The sequence below is a fragment of the Pterocles gutturalis genome, unplaced genomic scaffold (genome assembly GCF_000699245.1).
Source record: "Pterocles gutturalis isolate BGI_N339 unplaced genomic scaffold, ASM69924v1 scaffold14761, whole genome shotgun sequence".
Lineage (NCBI taxonomy): Eukaryota > Metazoa > Chordata > Aves > Pterocliformes > Pteroclidae > Pterocles > Pterocles gutturalis.
The window spans coordinates 37,835-55,450 of NW_010098053.1; the positions used below are offsets into that span (position 1 = coordinate 37,835).

The 17,616-nt window shown below is 38.0% G+C and overlaps 1 protein-coding gene across 1 annotated transcript in view; it reads right to left on the bottom strand.

Annotated features, from left to right (window-relative positions):
• CCDC149 (coiled-coil domain containing 149) overlaps nt 1–17,374 on the bottom strand; it is a gene marked incomplete at its 5' end in the record, with an annotated part of 40,156 nt that extends 22,782 nt beyond the window's left edge. The window contains 4 exons of the mRNA XM_010087572.1: nt 547–663; nt 6,165–6,272; nt 16,631–16,669; nt 17,213–17,374. Coding sequence (XP_010085874.1) covers nt 547–663; nt 6,165–6,272; nt 16,631–16,669; nt 17,213–17,374 — 426 coding nt within the window. The remainder of the gene's footprint in view (nt 1–546; nt 664–6,164; nt 6,273–16,630; nt 16,670–17,212) is intronic.
• Between the last annotated feature and the right edge of the window lie 242 nt (nt 17,375–17,616).

The following is a 17,616-nucleotide window of genomic DNA, read 5'->3' on the forward strand; positions in this document are numbered from 1 at the left end:
AATTGGATGCTGTATGGTAAATCAATTAACTAATTTAATTAATACATCTGTATTAATACAGATTTGAGGGAGGGAAAAGAGGTCTGATGCAAGAATTTGTCAAAAGAGGGGAAGAAATAGCTAAGAGGAAGGGGGAAGAGGAGACTAATACAACATCTACAGAAAATTTGATTCCGAGAATATCTTTAGGAGGTGCATCAGCCACCACATATTTTGTTGAATACTTGTAACAGCTTTCACTAAGGAGTCTCTTTAATTGACATTCACTGACAATATTAAATTGTCACAATGTTGCTGCACACTATAAAAAGAGGAAAATCAATAATCTAGAGAAGGAATTCCTGAGATCAGGAAACTCACTCTAATTACATAGGCATGTTTAAATTAGCACTGAATAAGAACTATTTCAGTAAAAATCCCAACACCTTCACCACTGTTTGCAATGTTAATCAGCAACCAGCCCTCCAAACACAACAGAAGCAGTCATTTACTTGCTACTGCACTAGCTCTGTAAGACATGACAGTATACGTCCATTTAGTTATTACCTGTTCTCGAGCCTTCTCCAATTGTTGAACAAGATCCTCCCGTTCATGTGCCGCAAAGTGGCGAGCCCCAACTTCATCATCACCGAGTCTTTGCTTTGCTATTGTCATTCGAAGGAGCTGCAATTACAAAACCAGATGCGGTAAGCAAGAGAACACATGCTGTGGTATCAGAGTACATCTGCATTAGAAAGAGTAAAGCTGTCATAGATGTCAGCTCTTCTAGGTTAAACAGCTAGTATTATTTAAACCAGCGGGAATTTTCTGAGCTGAGGGCTCAGTCCTGTTGTCAGTGAAAAATTTCAGCTGAACACTCAAAGCACCAACAGGAGCTGAATTAGACCCTGCAATAATAGTCACTTGAGTATACAAATGATGAAAGACCAAGTAAATACAGACAAGCAGTCAACGTTTTTTAGGAGTGACAGGAACCCATTCTGGTCAGACTAAAACTAGAGAATTCTCAGAAAGCCATTTTCATATGTAAATTTTAAAACTCTCTGCAGTAGAGAACTCTTCCTAGTTAAGAATAAAAAGGCACGAAGTAGCTGATACCACTTAAAATCCCACTGGACTACATCAGTGCGGAATTTGCATTAACAGCTGCTTATACATTTGATTGCGCATTATTTTTTTTCATCTAGTCACAAAAAGTTAATTCATGTTAAAAACAAAAAAACAGGCCAACAACAAAAAGACTTGGCCAAAATGCTCAAACAGATAATGAACTCATGAGCTTTGTGACCGCTGAGAACAGTCTGACTTGAATTAATACACAGTTATATTCAATATCCAAAGCAAAAAGCAGCTACCGTTTCAAGGATCATGAAGTATTCAAATGACAGTCTATAAGGCATTCAGCATTTATAGTTGTTTATACTGAGCACAACTAGGCAAAAGTGTTGCCTCCCCATGGCCTCATTTGAGGGAACTCCACAGGGACTAGAGATACCCACCACAATAACCAGCCTGATTTTCCCCATATCTTTGACTGCATGAGGGATTTATGTAAACATTATATTGCAGCGTTAGAAAAAAATCAATCTTCTGAAGTAGAAGATCGTACATTAAAACCTATCTTTGGTATTTATGGGATGCCAGTCATCATAGTTGCAATGTGCCAGTTAAAATCCTGCTGATGCAAGACAGCCTACCAAAATCATCCTCCCGACTTGTTTCAGCTCCAGTTCAGTGCAAGTCACTGAAGCTAGTACAACTTGTTCTGATAAGCAGTTCACTTGTTCAGGGAAAGCTGTGACCCCAAAAGGAACTGGTTTTGGCAAACTACATTTCCCTGTTCCCACAGGGAAAGTGCAAACCACTGCACAGTTAGTAAGACTGAATGGATTCTAGGAGATACAATTCTTATTAATTTATTTATTCAAACAAATAAGACAAAAAGGCAACTAGCAAATCCTGGAATGGCTTCATATCTATGGGACTGGTTTTTTTAAATGCTAAAAGGCTGATGAAGACAAGGCACAGTAACATGATTTAATTCAGTTAGATTAATTTAATTTCTAGACTCTCTCACTAGTGAGAAAGACAGTAAGAAACAAATGTAATAACATATTGAGGACTCAATTTTGTTCAAAAAAACTGGAAACAGGGAGGGGAATCACACTTTACCAATGTCTTAAATGCCTATAGCAGAGCAGAACTTCTGCGTAATGCTCAGCACCAGTCCAGGAACTGGATCAGAGCTGTGTGACTCATGCACTACGACCAAACCTCCTCCAGCCTGGGAGGGGGTGAGGCATAAGATGTAATTATAACTGCAAGCAATTATTACTTGCAAGGTTAAACAGTCTGCCAATAAAAGAAGAACTCTATTTACTACTTATTTTGAGGCAAAAAAAAAAAAAGGTATGAAATCTTATGAAAAGAATGCTTCAGAAATCCAAATTCAGCCAGCAAAAGCAGCACTATAAACACACGTAAAATAAAGTAAAATACCAATCCATAAAGCGACAGAGTGCTCCTTCCAGACAGTTGGCCAATCAGAGAGTTGACAGGGTAGAACAGGCCAAGTCCTTTAATTCTGCATTGCAAATGTCTCATGAGGCAGCACAACCTGCTATAAAATTCTTCCCTGAGAATGCTGTGACCCAAAGAGAAACTAAGTGTTATGCCATAGGGTTAAGGGTTTATTTCGTATATTAGTGCTTTGTTATAAACTTTATACACCTGCCCTCTGGCTGCTGTATTTTTATTTCTGTCATTCAGAAACCACTGAGCAAAGGACTTCTCAACTTCATTTTGCAGCCACAGAATAGGTTAACGCTACCCCTCAGGATTCTGTGAACAGCATCCACAGCACAGTGAATTTAAATTAATGGCACCTTACCAGAGGTAGCTCCTGTTTGTCAAGAACAAATATAATGTTAACCAATACAATCCAGTGCTTCAAGCCACTAGCCTGTATTAATTTAATATCACAGCTTTTCTTAATCAGGGTCAGCTAAAGTAATTATTCATAAAGTAGCAACTCTATAGCAGCCCCACATTGCCCCAAACAGGCTTCACTGCAATAGCTGCTGTGCAGGCCTGGAGTCCACAGACAATGCCTGCACCGAAGTTGTACATTCCTGATTACTGATACAACATGCAAAAGGAAACAAGCACAACCAGTAAATTTGTCATGGAAGGCACAAAACATCATGTTTACCCACAGTCACTGACAGCCTTCACCAAGTTGCCTCCAAAATCTTTAAAAGTGGACTAGAACTACGCAAATTTGCTACCTCAAGTCCCAGTTCTGCCAAAACATACATGCCACATCTAACATTTCGCACTGTTGCTGCATAAATGATTGTCTGCTCTATAATAACTGTCAGTAATACTGCAGCCATTGTTTTCCATGTATCTTCCTCTCACTTAGCACTGCCCTCAACAGCTTACCAAACCTTTTCTTTGCATGGGTGGGAATTCAAGAGAAGGCAACTGAGTCATCCAGTCTTCCAGAAGCCTGCAGTTTCTCTTATGCTTTCCATTTTCACCCTTTTTTTACAAGAGAGAATTGTATTTCCTAACTTATCTCCTCTAAATTTCAGTAATTGTTCTCCAAGCACTGCTGCCAGAATGTTAGGAAGGAAAAAGATTTACAAATAACTATCATAAACATAGAATAGCTTTCATGTGTCAGAGCTGATAAAGAGATTGTGATCAGTCATAAAAATAAATAGTCTTAGATATCTGTTGCTGGAGCGCTGCAGTCTAACTGTTGCTGTATTTCTGAAACTGCAGCAACAAATCCTTCCAGAGACTGCCTGAAGAGGTTTTATCATTTGTGCCAACAGAATTCTAGCTGAAATTAAAGGAAAAAATTAGTCCAGTTAAACCAAATGCAAGTAATTTGTTATTGCCTAACTGATGACGTACTTAACATGAATTCAACAACAAGTAAAATGTCACTAGTTTAAGGTCGTCTCGGTAATTCAAGTGACTGTATCCTACTAGTAGGTAGGAAACCTTAAAGTGGTGAAAAACAAGTCAAGCTATCAAAACAATTCTTTATCAATGGAGCTAATGTGTGATGTTTAAAGAGTTTTTTTTTCTTTTTTAGTCCTACAAAGCTCTTGACACTCAGTGACAAAGCCTGCATGAGTCACCCCTGCTCAGACACAGGCAGAATTGTTCATCCATAAGCAGCTTCACTTGCTGCAAAAGCAGCTGTTTGTTCATCTCTTGCCAGAAGGAAGGTTGAGTAGACCAGCTGGGCAGGATGCCCTCCCTCCCTCACTTTGGAAAAAGCAGAGAGAAGAACGCAGGGGGAAAATGTAAGAACAAGCAAATTATTATAGTTCTTTGTTTCTGTATACACCATACATTATCTGGAGTCCAGTGCCTGAAGTAACCCAGCTGCCAGTACAGGAGAACTGATCAGCAGAACAGAATGGCTTCGGGAACAAGCCTAGAATTTTATCACCAAAGCTAAGGGGGAGCAAAATCTGACACAGTAGGAGTGTGTTAAATCCCTCAGAGAGATGGTAATGCTTTTTTACGCACTTCAAAAAACAGCAACCTGACTCTAAAATAAAATCTATTTCTTATTTACTAGGAAAGTGAAGAATGTGTTCCAAAAATGAAAATCATAGTCTCAATTAATCCCTGTCTGATGCAGTTCTTTCCTCCCCTCTTTAGTGATGCACTATTTTGCACCTTTTGGAGAGGGGCACAGTGGTCAGAATAACTATTTTTGTGTTTTTGCATTCGTTATAAGGATCATGAATTTAAATTCATGCTGAGAATACAGATGTCTCAAAGGTGACCAGCTAATATCAAGTTAACCTGCAAAAGCAAATCTAAACAAAGTCAGTTCAAGCACAAAGAAGTAGGCTCTGTGTTACTAAGATCATATTGTTGTAAAGAATTAGAATAGGTACATAACCTTGATATTTAAATATGTTGTAGTTTTACTACATTTGTTTTCTGTTTGTACTTACAAACCCTTGTTATCTGTTCAGGACTGGCTTGGGAAAGGCTGCATGGCATAATATTGGTACTGGAGAACTGCAAGGCACTGTCTTCTACACTGATAGTATACATTATTAGTAAAGAACATGCAAATGAAAAGAAACATCGGGAAAGCTGGTCTTTGAAAGCTTGAGCAAGTTACACTGAATGCTATGCACACTACAAATTCAGGTCTCACTTGATCCTCTCCCAGCTCCATGCACACCTTCAAGAAAGCCCTTTGTGATAAACAAGTAATAAAACTTCACCATCACAATATACTGATGTTTAAAATAAAATAAATAAAACAAATAAAATAAAATTAACTTAAACAGAAAGAAAAAAACAGTCTGAATAATTAAAAGCTGCATAATTTTTCTTATATTTTTAAATCCCATAACTTTAAAACTGTAGTTGAGGGAGGGAAGTTATCATTCATTATTTGTTTAATTTTTTACTTCGTTAACCACCTCGACTCTCAAATTCAACCTCTCACTAGTTTGATCTCTGAATGTACTTTTCATACAGCTCCAGCTGTGAATGTTACACACATTTGGCTTGAGTTTAAATATTTCAATTAACAGAGACAACAGGAGTTTGATTAATACCAAATGGCAGATTTTGAGCAATGTTCCATATAACTTGCTAAATTTAGCAATAAAATAAATTGGTTATGTAAGGGTAAGGATGAGGGCTTAATACAACGCTCACTATATCTATCTGTGGTCAACTTCTCCATATTTTTGGAAGGAAAAAATTATGCCTCCCCTGGCTTTACTGTGTACTAATATTTTGCATTTTCAGTGAAAAAAAATTGAAAATTATCACATGATGAAGAAGACATGCTTATCCGTAACTATTTGTAAGAGGATATACCACTAATAAAATATATTAAAAAGAAAGAAAGAAAGGAAGAAAGAAAGAAAGAAGGAACATCTGAGACCATTAAAGCAAGGCTAGGTGCAAAATACATAGTTAAGAACTGAGCAAAAGCAGCATATAAAATTATCCTGTACAAGCTTCTTTTGTTCTACTGTTTTGAGCATTTATTGTAATCAAAGTATTCTAGAAGTTCTGTAGCCCATTGTTTTATTTGTTTTCCTAAGAAGTAACTGCAAGACTTTACACATTCCATGCCATTTACTGATAACAAAAGTTTATAATACCTTATTGTCCCCTTGTACTTCTCCTAGTCTCTGCTGAAGCTCTCTAATCTCTTCTCCAAGATGTTTATTTCGATCTTGAGCCTCACTCAGTAGTTGCACAAGATTTGCCTAGAAAAGGAGTAAATATCGGTCAGAAGTTAGTGCCTATGGAGAGATGTGTAAGTGGTGATTGAAAAGGAACCTTAGACTTCTTATCTGCCTACAATCTTTACTTTTATTGTTGTTGGTACCCAGACTTAATGCTTCATTAGAGAGATAACAACAACAGTCACCAGTTCCTTGAACAGCAGCATGGGTGCATATAATGCTCCCAGAACAGCACACAAACTCCAAACGAGACAAAATGAAAACATCTACGCTAGTTCTGGTATCTTGGCTGGTGGGAAGGGCAAAATGCAGAGTACTTTGATAATATTTATACAAAGTTGCCAAAATAATAGTTTTAAACTTGCATATAATTAGACAAAAGGCACAGCTGAGAAATAATTATGATATAATTATATTCCCTAATAATGCTTACAGTAGATTCCTAGCCAGCAAAGAGAATGCCAGCCAGAGTCTCTGCCCCTATAAGGAGCTGTACCATGGATATCTAGTAACACAGAACTTCAAACATGACCCGACTCGTGTTGTTAGCTAGTATGTAAACTTCTAGAAAAATAGAGATGAAAGCTAGAGATTAAAAATGAACATGCCCCCCACCCCAAATAATCCAGATCAAAAGTCATCATCCACATTAACCTACTAAATTAGCAGGGCAAGCAGTCTGGTCTATAATTTTACAATTAAATTCCATCAGCTTGATCACTAACAAAAAAATAATGCATTCTCCTCTTTCCTATATATGATATCTGAAAATGAGCAAATACTGCAGATAAATTTATTATATTTTCAGCCTAAAAATATCTCACAAATGCACAAACATTGATGCAGCACAGGAAAAGCCAACCAATGACATCTCTCCTAAGAGAGTTATAACATCGTGGCCAATGCGCAGCCTTTGAAGACATTGCCTATGGACAGCTAGGTGTGTCATTCAATGCCATAAATCTGAGGAGTAAAAAAAGAAAGGAAAAAAGAATTTTCAGATTTTCTAAGCATGACTTAGTAAAGCCCCATGAGTCAATATTTGTAAGCTATCCTTACACGTACTCCCTGGGCTTGAGGCCAATGCATCACCTGACTGTTCCAAGTTCTCTCTTGGTATTTTAGGTTTAGTTGTAGTTTCCCTACTTGCTGTGCCTCTTTTTCAGCTCCCCTGTTTCTCTGTTTTGATCTTCCTCTTTTAGTTCTGCTCTTTTCCCCAGTCATTCTCATTACTATTTGATGTCTCATAGAAGTTTTTGTGAGTTGTATCTTTAAAACACACACACTATCAAACCAACAAGGCATCTGATAGCCATTCCTGCAATCATTCCCTTTGTTTACTAACAACTGCTATTTCTACATGTCCTATTTAATATATAAGAGAACTATTAACATGAATATAGCTATGCACACATCTGGCCATTTGCAGGATTAGACTTACACTATAATAATTTGGAACTTTTGTGCGCTACTGTATGAAGAAGCTGGCTACAAACTCCAAATGGTCTAAAATAGCAATAGCTTCAAACTTTTAAACATGAAAAATAACTCAGGAAACTGATATATCCTACTTGATGAACAACAAGCCTGATTCACTGCTACAGCTTTTGTACTTCTGGTGCTCTGAGATCACAGGTTCAGAAGAAAGTAAGGTAAGTTTCCCACAGTTTTGGAAGAGGCTAAAGCATTTCATAAACTACTGATAAACCTGAAGACTGCAAATAAATAATTTAGGGAAAAAAGTGTAATAGTAAAAAATTTAAATAGCTGATTGTGGCAAATTAAGCTGCCTCAAATTTTATTTTCAAGACAGCAACCATTCAAGCAAGCAAAAGGTTCCTCAAGTATACTTTGGCAGAATGACTTCTTTTTTTCTACACATTAAACAAATGTGTAGCAGTCATTCATATACTGAATGGATCAAGGAGCTTTAGAACACATTCAGTCAATGGTTTTGAGACCTACCTCTTAATGGCTGTTTAAGAGAAAGAAAACAAAGAAGCATGTTTGCAGGAAATTGTATTTAAACTGAAGTATCTATGGCTACTGCTCAAATACAATTTTTTTTTTTAAGAAAGCTGACTTTCAATAAAGGCCATCCAACCACCAGACTGAGTTAGTTAAAAGGAACATGATTTGCACAAACCTATCTGAAACACTTCTATTTATGAAGTCCCTTTTTATGATGAATTTGAACAACTCCTAACACTGCAATAGCACATATAATTTCAACACCTGGGAATAACTCAATCTCACTAATCAGTGTTTACAGCCACAGCATTAGGATTCGAGCAGTCTGTAGTCAAAACCCAGCTCCCAGTAACTGCAGGAAAGGCATTACCATGCCTATACTAAATCTTCCTGTTCAGATTTATTTCCTTTAAAACCATTTCTCTGAGATTGCAATTCTATGCTAAATTTTATTTGTCAGTCATATAAATGACTTAACGTGACAAAACCCTTTATCCTCAAGACAGGGATTTTGGAAGAAATTCAAACGAAGAATTTTAGACACCAAAATAAACCAGCCTCTTTTAAGCATGCTAAGAGCATTGCAATGAGCTAAGTATAGACTTGCTCCTTAATGCAGAGCTTCTATTATACTTCCGTTAAACTAAAACAACCAAGCTATGTCACAGAAGCAGTCTCCAGCAATTTTTCATTTCCCTGGCTTAGAGGTTCCATACAACGTATAATTTAGATTGTCCCCAGTTTTAAAGGTTTTGGCAAGGCCTCATTAAAGCTCTCGGTTAAATGTGGATATAAGGAGAAACATTTGACTTTCAAAAGTGCTCCTCTGTGCTTACAGAGAGCCAGTCAAGAGGATACGTTGAACGACACCTGGACTTGGTACCATTTCTTTGGCGTATATAAGAAGACATACCATATGGTTGCAAGATGATAAAACTAACAATGGAGGACTGGCTTTGTGAACCTGTAAGCATGTATTTTTAGAGGAAAGGGGAGAAATCTATGCAAGGAGAAAGGCTATTCATTTTTCCACCTGGCAACTTCTTTTCAATATTCATAGAACAAACACAGGATTCACTTAAAATTCAAGACAAGTTACTTAGCAGACAATAAAACTCATATCATCTACCTGTGCAACACAGAACAACTCTCTGAAAATTAGCCAAATTCAGCTTCTCTAGACTCAATTTCTTCGACAGTTTCTTTTGATTCTAGGCGAAGCCTTAAAAAGGCTTCTGTAACTGCTAGAGACCTTATTTCTTTCACTCATGCTATTCAAAACTAACTCCAAAGTACTGATGAAGAGAGATTCCTGAGCCATGGGTGACAGGAGGGAAAGATGCACAGGTCTATACCTTTCTGCTGCCTCATCTTGTCTTGCCTCTGCAACAAACGTGCCAGTGGAAACTGTTTCTCCTACCCTCCGTGCAACTATCTGTAATACTAAGTAACAGTGCTTCATTCAAGTCTCTTGTCAGTCAATTGACTGCCCAGTATCAGACAATCTTTCTGGAGCTCTGCCCACCTCTGGTGATGTTTGGTTTCTGGTAGGTATTCTGGAGCCTCTGCGGTATGACAAGCTATTTGTTTTATGTCCATCTCTCACGGGGAAGCATGCATGTATGATTTGAGTGCAGTCCAAACCCTCACAGACATAAAAAATTGTCCCCACGCTCCTTTTTCCTCCAAACAGAAGCAAGTGCAACTATTGACAATGATCCCACCAGAAGGTAGGATGAAAGGTGAAAAAGACTGATGTGACAGTGCCAAGTGGGAAGTGCGTACTTTTATTACACAGGGGGAAAAAAGCACCATAAATCAGAATAGACCAGAGAGTGAAAAATTCAATGGGATGGGATCACAGACCTCACCTGTTTCTACTTAGACTTTGTTAAAATTTGAAAGACTGTTTTTGGGACATGAGGTGGAAGAGAACCTTACTTTTAGCTACAGATGAGCATCTGCAACTACTGATAAAAATACCTGCAAATATTTATTAACATAAGCCAATGAATACCTGTCAGGCAGCAACAGATCTTTGCTCACTACTGACCAATGACCCAAGAAGATGGGAAAAAAAAAAAGTAACTCCAAATAGTCATCCCTGGCATTATGCACTACACTTGAATTTGGCTCCTTTAGCAATTTTGCAAATCTAGCCACACATATACACAGTGTTATTTATCTTCACACCACTTTAAAAATGATGGATAGTAACACAGTATTTAATATAGCTCTCAATTCTCTTACACATAAATCTTATCTGACACTTAAAAAAAAGAATTTAAAAAAAGGACTTTCTGCTTTTAGATACTGTATGAAAAAGTAATTTGGAAAAAGGGAAGAGGGGGAAACTTTTGACATATCTTTACAGTCTAAAAATATTTTTAAATACAAACAATCATTTCTACACTGCAGTTTACAGTCTTACATGTTTATTTTAGCTACACCTTCAAACAAAGAACACTGAATTATAGGGCTGACAGAAAAAAAGTTTGACGAAACAATAAGCACACTTGGTGGGTGTGACTGATAGCAAATTTAATTAAAGTTTATCCTCAATACATTCATATGATTGCAATGGCTGAATTAGTACAGAAAAACCTGCTTTGCTTACCAGCTACCACTGTTCACTCCAAGGTAGAAGAACTGGCGACCTCCCCTAGCACTAGATTCCTTACAATAAGAAGCAAAAATTATTGTATTTTTCTCTTCACGTTGAGAAACCATGTAGAGAAGACTTCTGAAATTATAGATCCTGGGCATACTAAACAAAATTCACTTAATACAGGTCATATTTCCCCACAGGAAAACAACAGCAAAAATCAAAGGCTTGCCAAAAAGTCACTTAACACAAACCAAGAAGAAAATCCTCTGCTCCTCTGAGCATATGCTACTCTGAGAACCAGGCAGGAATCCCACCGAAGAAGCACAGCAGTCAGAACTTGACAAGGCTCTCCAAAACCACAAAGACTCACTCGTGTTCACATACATTCAAGACACTCAGCAACTGGAATTTTTATAGAGATGATTAACAGAACCAAAAAGCCATTTTAGCAATAGACATAGAAAATTACTACTTTTTCACTCCTTTTCAAACAGTCTTCTGTGTATTAGCTTAGAATAGTGTTCTGTAGGACCAAATACCACCCAGCCGGACCTGGAGCATTTGCCGAAGGCTGACAAACAAAATAAGGTTAGCATCAACTACAGACGCCTTCAAGAGGCCAGTTTTTGCAAAGCAACTTGTTAACATACATCATAAACAGCAACTAAGGCTGTTATTATGAACTACCAGTATCATGACAAGTTACTTGGCAGAAATTCCTTCGATGTGAAGGTTCAGTCAGGAACTTCGGTCCCTCCCCGCATATAGGCATCAAGGTCTTGTTGACAGGGGATGAATGTAGTCAAAGAGAAATTATTAATTTGTACTTATACAAAGACTCTTTCCAGTCTCTTCTGATAGCCTGTAGCCATCAATGATCAATCCAGTCATGGGATTCATCCCACCGAGTTTCAGTGATGGCAACTAGGTCATAGTTTTCCAACAGTGCGGTGGCTTACAGCTCCTCTTGTTTGTTGCCCAGGCTGCATGCGTTGGTGTAGAGGCACTTCAGCTGGGCTGCCGGCTGTGCTGCCTTTTTGGAGGAACACCTCTTTGTTCCTCTGAGGTATTTCCCCATCATTTCCTTGTTGGCTTGTGCCACCTCAGCATCCCCCCATGACATTAATCTTCACACCACCCTTGTGAGATAAATACAAAATGATTGCTTACTCTGTAGTTTACTTTATCTGAAGATTTTCTCTCACAGGACTCTAAATGCAGCTTTTGTGCCTTAGCACAAGACTAACAAAACTTCCCAAATTAATTAATTCACAAAAAATAGTCACTCTATAGTCACACTAGTCATTTTTTCTGATGATGTAAAAAACGGTCATATGGTAATCCCTGAAGTTTGTGGCAGCTGAGTACATTAAGATAGCAGTTGGAAATGGAAGGGATCCAAATGGGTCCATTTGTGGTATGTCACAACATCCTCCGGTCTGGAATCTGCGGTGCTTCTGATGCTCTGAGTGCTCCAACATGCCATTCTCATGAACTTATTCTTTAGCGGAAGTCAAGCTGTCTGACCAATGTCTTGGTGAGTGGGTAGCATGCTGCTGTGATGTCAATGATCGCCGAAGCAGTCACAGTCTTGACTTGAATTAATCACTTTGCGACACCTATACTGTAACAGAGTGAAGGACCATGACCTTCAGGAAAGACACACGTAGGTTCTCTGATGAGACTTTTTCCCTGGCAAAAAGAGTAACTATCAAGCTGGGCTACTAGGCCTATGTCATCATTATGTTATGATGCTCATTATTAGGAGCCTAAAAGGGGGTTCTATAACCATGGGATCCCCTCTAAGGTTTAACAGCTACTTGGAAGACACAGGGTGCACTTTACTACATGAGGCAAAAGTATCTTTGCCAATAGGCTGGCCAACCTCGTAAAGGACAGCTTTAAACTGGAAATTATGGAGGAGGGAACAAGGAGGTTTGGGATAGAGTAGGCAAGCCAAGAGCCAAGGATGATGGGAAGAGATGGGACATAGCAATTCACAAAACAACTGAGCTGAAGTGTAATCCCTTTGAGTGTAGGCACGTAAAGAAGGAACTGCTGGCAGAACAGCCTTGTGGGGAAAGCTCTCAAGCCTATACTGTGGAACCGGCACACCTGATGCCCCTCAGAGGCCTCTACTCCAACACATGCAGCACAGGGAAGAGTTCGAAGTCTGTGTGCAGTTCCAGGGCTACAATCTCATTGGGATCATGTAGAAATGGTGGGATAGCTTACAGGACTAAAGTGCTGCAATGGAGGAATACAGGCTCTTTAGGAAGGACTGCCGGGAAGGTGAGGAGGGCATGTTGCCCTCTGTGTGGGAGAGCAGCCGTGTTGGGAAAGGTCAGGAGTCAGCTGAGAGCTTTCAGGTCAAGATTACCGGGCAGATCAACATGGGTGCTCTTATACTGGGTATCCGCTAGAGACCTCCTGATCAGGAAGAAGTAGTAGATGAGGCCTTTTTCACACAACTGGAAGAAGCTTCATGTTCACAGGCCGTGATCCTCATGAGGGACTTTAGCCACCCCAATACCTGCAGGCATCTGAACACACACAAAAAAAAGCCCCAACACTTTTTTACTCAGAGAGTGGTCAAGCGCTGGAACAGGTTACACAAAGAGATTGTGGAACCTGCTCTAGGTGGCCCTGCTTGAGCAAGGGGGTTAGACTAGTTGATCTCAAGAGCTGCCTTCCCACCTTAACCATTCTGTGAACCTGTGATGTTTAATTTGATTCCTCATACATTCAAAATACAAATATAAGCCCTTGTCAGTGAACATATGCATTGCAGCTTTATTCTTGACACACAGCCCCACTGCAAATGCATTCTCTCCAACTGAGTGGTCTCCGAGATCAAATTCAGCAAAGCACACTTAGGACTGTGGCCCAGCATAGTCATTTCCCTAACCATGCATTTTACTTGACCTCTATTTATTCAAAGGATCTCATTTGTATTAAAAAAAACTTCCATTTAATATAGAAGGCCAAAGGATTCACTGATCTGTTATTTCAATGATAAAACTTCTCCCAAACTGAAACTATACTGAAAATTTAAGCAATGTACATTAAAATAATAGTCAGTATAAATCAAGCTAGAAATCCCATAGATGTTTTTTTTCTTTAAGTTTCCCAGCATGGCAACACTGTCCAACAGATATCCAGTATTTGTTTGCCAATGTCGTAAAAATGTTCTGTATCACAGCAAATGCATATAAATGTCTACCAATGCAGAATGGTAGAATTTCTACTTATATGGGATGCACAAGTGAGGCTCTGTAGATAGAGCAACGTTTCAACATGCCTTTCAAAACGGGGAGTGTCTATTGTTTACCATCTCTGATGAATTTTAACATCAAAATCAACTCTTTATTATTGCTATACTCCTGAAACATCTCACCTCTCCATTACCTATCCAAAACTTACCCTACACCTGACACCATACAATATTATAAAACTACCTTCAACCACAGGATGTAATTGTGAATGCTTGGTAAGAGGGGCCAGGAAAGCACTGACAGCTCACAGGCTATGATAACAACACTAATGGTAAAACACCTACTGCAGGAAAAGAGATTTCAGTAGCAGAGTTTCTCATTTCCTGCTTTTGTTGGTTGGCTGAAGGCAATAGGCACAAAACAGTCTTTGCTTTATGTCAGAGATACATACCACCACAGACACTGCTTTGAGAGGGAAAACACTGCAGAGCACTGCACATTAAAATACCTTTAAGTAACATCAATTTTACAAAAACATATTCTGAGTTAACTGCTTGCTGATAGAAATTACCTGGTTACATAATATTTCCATAGAAAAATATAAAATTATGTGTTGCAAAACAGGGAGAGAAGGTACAGTCACTAAGCTTAACTGATAACAAAGGTGAAAAATTAAGAGACGAAGCCGAAGAAAACAGCAATTCCAACCCACCTATTACATTGAAGGTTCTTGATTGCAACATCAACAATAATTTCTCAGTTGCAGTACAGAAACATAACAGACTGCAAACTGTTCCGCATATCACGTTTTCATCTCATTTCTGACCATTAGAACAGGATGCACTTTGGTGTGACACAAAATTCACTACAGGATCAGGGTCGCTGTTTTTATAAAGTGACTAAGGTCACAAACTTCTAGCAGGCAACCAGGCTTACAGGCAAAAAGCGGATGGAAAAAGTCCAAAAGAGCACAGAGATTTCACTCTTTCTTCGATGAGAAAATATAAGAAATGTATGTACAGTAACACTGAAAAAATATTCATAACTTTATTTTATTATTCTTTGATGCATTTCTCAAAGCAAAACTATACTCTTCTTCAGACAGATTGCCCTAACTACAGATTATCCACCTTGTATGCTACAGATACACTTCTCAGGAAAATGAAAACTCAAGAAGTGCACTAACAGCCTATTACTGTACAACCTAAAGCATATATTGTCCTTGGGGGAGACCTATAAATGACCCTACTTCAGAACAAGATTTCCTTTCTTTCACTTTTACCCAGCATGAATACGTAACTTCCTCAGAAAAAAAGACTCCTAGCTACACTATTAAATGGCTTTCCAGGCACTCACCATGGTAAGATTTGCCAAAACTTAATAGAATTGCAGCTTCTGAATTCAGACTAAATTTTGCTAGTACTTCAGAAATAAGTACCACATTTATTTGTTTTAAAAGATGGAAGACAAATTAGAACAACATCCATGGGATGGCAAATCTCCCTTCCTACTTATCTCTCTAATGACCCATATACCGCATTGGTCTTTTTCCTTTTAATTGTATATGCTTCAACTCAAATTTTAGCAGTCAGAATGTACAAACCTATATCTGGTCAAACTTTTATCAGAATTCTGTTGAAATAACAAAATTTAAAATAAATTATGCTAAATAATGAGGAAGTTAAATGATTCTACACTGAGCCACTGACTTCTTGGCAGTTGTTTGTTTAAGTGCCTGAGTGAGTCATTATATTGCCTCTGACAGTTTAGTTTAAAACAATCAAAACCCTAAGCCCCTAAAACTTTAAGAAAATAGCAAGAACTACATGCAGACTTCCAGGGAAAGGATGATGAATAAAACTTCTGACCCATGAAGAAAATGAAACAACCACTTTTAAAAAAATGGTTAAAAGACTTTCAGAATTAGCAATTACAGCAACATTTTTTTGTTCTTTTGGCTTCTCCTCCTCTCCCTGCTCACACATTATGTTTTGCGTGCCATTTTTCTCTAAAAACTAAGATAATTTTAAGATGTGACAACCAACACTCCATAGCAGGGACACATTATGTGGATCTCTGGGAACAAAAAAAAAGTGAGCGGGCAAAAAGTTTTTCAGAGGAACCATAAAATGCAATTACCAGTGTTCTTACCATTTATAAGTCATAGAGCCCAAATGACCTGGGAGAGTACCTAACAGAAAACAGTACTCACAACAATATATATTAACAATTATGGGATGAAGACAAAGATTGCCTTCAAGTATGAGAAGTGCTGTCACTAACCCATTTTTGGACTTAACACAAGAAGGATCAACAAGGAGAAAAATCTCAAGTCTCCGTACACTGACCAATTTCAGTCTCAGGTGAACATAAAAGCAATAGCCATATATTCTAATTAACGATAGTTCAGATATTTCAAAGTGAAACATGGTTAGACAAAAGCACAAGAAACCACAGTTTAAAGACTGAGTTTTTCCACAGACAGAAATGCTTGCTTTCTACCAGATTTCTTAGTTAATACTGTCACACTTTTGCAAAGTACTTTTGTAGCAGATAAATAATGTCAACTGAAAAATAAATCCTACCTGCTTCCTTTTTTCAGGTGGAAGGGATGGATCCCCATCCTACAAATAAATATACATATTTCATTGGCAACTTATTTCTGAAGCCAGCAAATACATTAACTTTGTGGATCAAATTTTAAAACATGTATTTTAACTAAAATGTTATCAAAATTGTTTCTAAAATACTGCATCTTGATTAATACCAGTAATATTAATTTCAACTCAAAAAAACTGTCTAAGGCTGAAGATTTGTTTACATTTCTAGAACAGCAGGTCATTACAAATTTATGTTTCATTATTTTTCATAACGGTACATTAAGTTGCTGTGGAATAATAATACTGCAGTCAGTTTTTAAATGGAATTATGACTGAAACTAATTTCCTCACAGCATGCACTGTCTTTCTGTGTCTTATATAACAGCCACTACCTCATCAATGCAGAACAAATTAGTAATAATATAATCAGGGCTGTACAACTGCAGAACTACTGTAAACAAGCACCTAAACATTTTTTACCACACTGATTACGGATTTCTTTTGATTTTTTTTTTTGAGGATAGCTCTTGTCCCCCAGTTATACAGTAATAATAAAGAATGACCTACAATCAGCTCCCGATACTTCTTTTTCAGAGACTGATGTCGTTCCCGCAACTGGTTTGCCATAAGCTTGTACTGGTCTCTTTCTTGCTGACAGGTGTCCAGCTCTTTGGAAAGGATTAGCAGTGCTTCTTTTTTACTTTCGAGCTTCCTTTTACACACCAGATACTGCAAAAGAGAAAAAAATTACAATTGCAACAAGCCATTTCTACCCCAGCCAGTAATGGATTCAAGAGTCTCAAGTTTTCCTCTGAAAAGATGGAGGAAGACTCTCTGCATGACATCAAAGTCTTGCACAAGTCATCTTAGCTTATTAATAACAACCCTGGTAAAGAAATCTGTTGTATGAGGAACCTCAGGATTTGACCTCCGGCCCTGGGAAGGCTGCTGGAAGGAAGAAGACTTTGGAA